Source organism: Urocitellus parryii, chromosome 8, assembly GCF_045843805.1.
Source record: "Urocitellus parryii isolate mUroPar1 chromosome 8, mUroPar1.hap1, whole genome shotgun sequence".
NCBI classification, from domain to species: Eukaryota; Metazoa; Chordata; class Mammalia; order Rodentia; family Sciuridae; genus Urocitellus; species Urocitellus parryii.
In genome coordinates, this window is record NC_135538.1 from 153,946,929 (window position 1) to 153,950,615 (window position 3,687).

General features: G+C 63.1%; 1 protein-coding gene across 1 annotated transcript; it reads right to left on the reverse strand.

The window, feature by feature from the left end:
- Positions 1–245: 245 nt before the first annotated feature.
- Positions 246–3,233, reverse strand: Pom121l2 (POM121 transmembrane nucleoporin like 2). Its single transcript, XM_026414582.2, has one exon. It carries the CDS (start codon positions 3,231–3,233, stop codon positions 246–248), a length of 2,988 nt encoding a protein of 995 aa, XP_026270367.2.
- Positions 3,234–3,687: the final 454 nt, after the last annotated feature.

Genomic DNA, 3,687 nt, shown 5'->3' on the forward strand with positions numbered 1-3,687 from the left:
GGGGGAAAGGGGTAAAGCTCTGTCTAAGCCCAGGGGGTCTAGTTGTGTCATCTGCTGTCACCACTGGATGGTGCCTGGTCCTCTACCTTCTTCCAGGTAGATAGATGTATATTTAGGACCCCGGGGTGAGCATACAAAGCTTACTCTAGATCTGGGGTATGTCTGACTTAGTGAATTTGCAGAGACCAAAGCTCTTCATGGAAACACTGAGGTCTAAACCAGGGTACAGGTAAGAGAAAAGTGAGCTATTTCCTGTGGGCATGATGCCTTCGGGAATGCCCTTGCTCCCGATTCCTTGGGGTTTTTGATTTTGTACCAATGGAAAAGGTAGGAGCTGATGATTTAAAAGCATCTCTCCCTACAGAGTCCTGAAAATGTGGAGGGGACAGCCCAAGGCCAAGACGGCTGCCTACCTTAACTGGCCCAGGAATAGGGGTGCTGTGAGCAAAAGACATCTTTTTGGCAGAGAAGCTGGCCTTTCCCAAGAACAAAGGTGTGTTTTGGCGGGGAAGGCTCCAGCCTTCTCCAAAGGGCGTCACAGGGCTGGTGATCCCACTGAGCCCTGCATCAGCATTGGAAGTCCCAGAGGCAGAGCTCACACTTGGGACAGTGATGAGGGCCCCAGGCTCCCCACAGTCCATAGGGGTCACCAGTCCCCCAAAGGCAAAAGGCCGAGGTGCTGTGCTGCCAAACACCGAGCCTCGAGCCCCACTCACATGGCTGTGGGTGGCAACTCCAGAGCCAGCTGGATTGCCTGGACCCGAGGGGAGGCCATCACGGGTGCTGCCCAGGCCTGGCTGCATGCTGGCAGGCGTGTGGAGGGTGGGGGCTGCAGGCATCACACCCCCAAAGGCTGTCTGAGCTGAAGTTGGCACTGGAGTTGGGGATGCCACTGCTGAGTTCCCAAAAAGTAATGAGTTACCCAAGAGTGGGGCAAGCACTGGCTGGGGGAAGCCTTGCTTCTGCCCACCAGTGGCCCCAGGTGCAGGCTGGGGAGTGACTCCCCGGAAAACTGGGACGGGTGGCCTCAAGCTTGACCCCATGGGAACTGTGAGTGCTGGGGTCAGGTTGGAGATGCTGGGTGACAACGCAGCCTGGTTGGCAGGTAACAGGGCGGGGGCTGACACATCCCGAAGACCCTCAGTGCCCCTGCAGGGGAGTATCTGGACCACACTAGGGAAGACATGGCTGAAGACAGTGACTGTCTGTACAGTGGGGATGACAGGGTGCTGGTGTGGTGAAAAAATGAAGCCCGGGCCTGGGGGGAAACTCGCCCTGAAGGTCTGGGCTGCCCCAAGCATGAAAGTGCTGCAGGAGGCGAGGACCGAGGAAGTGTCTCCTGTGACGCCAAGATCCAGAGGTGGCTGGAAGGCTGGGTCTCTGGATGTGCTGGTCAGCGTGGACATGGCCACAGGGGTGGCCCCGGCCAGGCCATGGGGCAGAGGAGAGGAAGCAGGAGCACATGGAGGAGAGGGCTGCTTGCCGGGGGAAGGAGCCTGCACTGGCAGAGTTTTAAGTGGTCCTGTGCTACCAAAGACGGGCTTGAAGGTGGGTGGGAAGACACCTGGAGTGGGGGGGAACGAAGAGCTTGCAGAGGCTGCAGGTGTGGCTGGGATTCTGGGATTTAAGGAGCCTGCCATCTCAGTACTGGGCAGGGGCCCCAGAGTAGGTCTTAATATGGGGCAAACCGAAGCCACAGCAGGAGGGGTGGGGGAAGGGCGGGGAGTGGAGGTGCTCATCACCCCAGATCTTGAGCTTTGCAGGGTGGGTGCGGCCAGGGTAACCACAGGAGGACCTGGGGGCGTGGCAGACCTGTCAGCCTGAGGGGTTGAAGGAAGCCCAGCGGTGTCAGTGGCTGGTGGTGTGGGAGCGGCTGGGGTCAGCTGGGTCAGAGTAGCTGTGGGCTTTGCCTCTGAAGAGGCCTGTGCGGGGGGCTCTGAGTGTGAGTGTTCAGCTGGGGTCGGCAGGTCAGGGGTCTTCTGAGAGCACTGCACCACACTGGTTGCCTCTCCAGTAGACCCTGGGGAGGCCAGTGGACCTGGAGACTTCTGCGTCTTCAAGGTTTCCAGCTGAGGAATTGTGCCCGTGGCAGCTGCTGTGCCTGAAGGAGGCCCAGTGAGAGGCAGGGGAGGCTGGCCAGCCCAGGCCTTGCCTGTGTTCTCTCTGGTTTGGTCACTCCATGGCCGCTCAGTTTCCTTCCCCGAGGTCAGGGCCTCCCCAGAGGCAGAGCTCACACGTGGGACAGTGACGAGGACCTGGGGAGCTGGGCTGGTAGATGGCAGCATTGGCACCTTCAGAATGTGCTGCCCACAACCGTCAGGGGCTCCAGGGGCTCCAGTGTCTGACACCGCTGGGACTGGAGACAGAGACTGGGGACCTCTCTCTTTCCTTTTCACGGGCCACTCTGGTGTCTGGATTGATATACTGGAAAACCTTCTCTTCCATGGCTCTACGAAATCTCTGGAAGAACTGTAAGAACTGCTTATGGCGTTTCTTTTGGCGCAGAGGGGGCCTGCTGTGCGTCTTCCAGCAGAGGAGCTCTCGGAGGAGCAACCGAACCTCTTGAAGCTGTGACCGGAGCTCCAGGAGTGGCAGCTCCTTTTCAGAGGCCCAGGCCTGGGCACGAAACCGGCGCCGGCTCGGTGTTTCGCCAGCGGCTTAAAGGCGGAGGGCCGGCTCTCGCGAGTCCGCTCGGGGTCGGAGCTCTCGGGGAGCGGCGGCTCTCGCACCCTGGCGCCCCCTCGCCGGCACTGCCGGAGCGCCCTCAGCACCGTCTCCTTGGCGCACGGGTCTGGCGGCTCCTCCGAGGGTCCCGCGGAGGCAATCACGCCTGCCGAGGCCACGGAGGGGGGCGCCCTCTGCTCAGGAGAAGCGATCTTGACCGTCACGGGGCTCCACACCTCCCGCGGGTGCCGCAGCGACCAAATGGTCCGCTTGAGGTAGCTTTCCCACCAGTCTGAGGGCAGCGGCCCCACGACGGAATTCTGGAACCTGTTCATGGGAAAGCGCCTCCACGCCTCGTTGACCACCCTCGCCGGATGGGCAGGGTCCCAGTTCGGCGGCCTCTTCGAGGGCCTGCGCCGTGGGGCGGGATGGGCGCGATGGATGTACTGGACCCGCTGGACGTGGCAGAGCGGCGGAGCCGGCCCGCGGATCCGAGGCCTCTCTGGCGAATCCGCGCGCGCCCGGGCCGGGGACGCCGAGGGACCCGGCCTGCCCAGGAAGCTGCCCATGGGAGCGGTGGGCGCGGTCGACGGCCTGGAGGACAGCTTCAGCCGGCCATGTTCGCGACGGCCGCGGAATCGGCCCGAGTCCGAGCGTCCAAGGTCCGGGTGACGGTTGGGACCTGGGCACGAGGGAAGCGCGAGCGGCTCGGAGCTCGGCGCCCCCACCGGGGCGCATGGCGGGAACGAGGGACGCGCTGTTCCGCGGCCCTGGAAGCTGCGTGGATGTCCGCACCTACGCCTGGCGCCGGCCGGGGACCGCGGGGCCCGGCCCACCGAGCAGGCGGAGCTGGAGCTGCGCCGGGCTTCTGGGATCTGACTGCGGCGCCTGGAGGGTCGACTCCGGGTCGGCGCGGGTCTGTCGCCTGCAGTTCCCGGGGTCCCAGCTGGGAGCGCTCTCCGAGTCCCGCAATTAACGCGGGAACACGACTGCAGACCTGCACGGGTGGCACCCGAGCAGTCG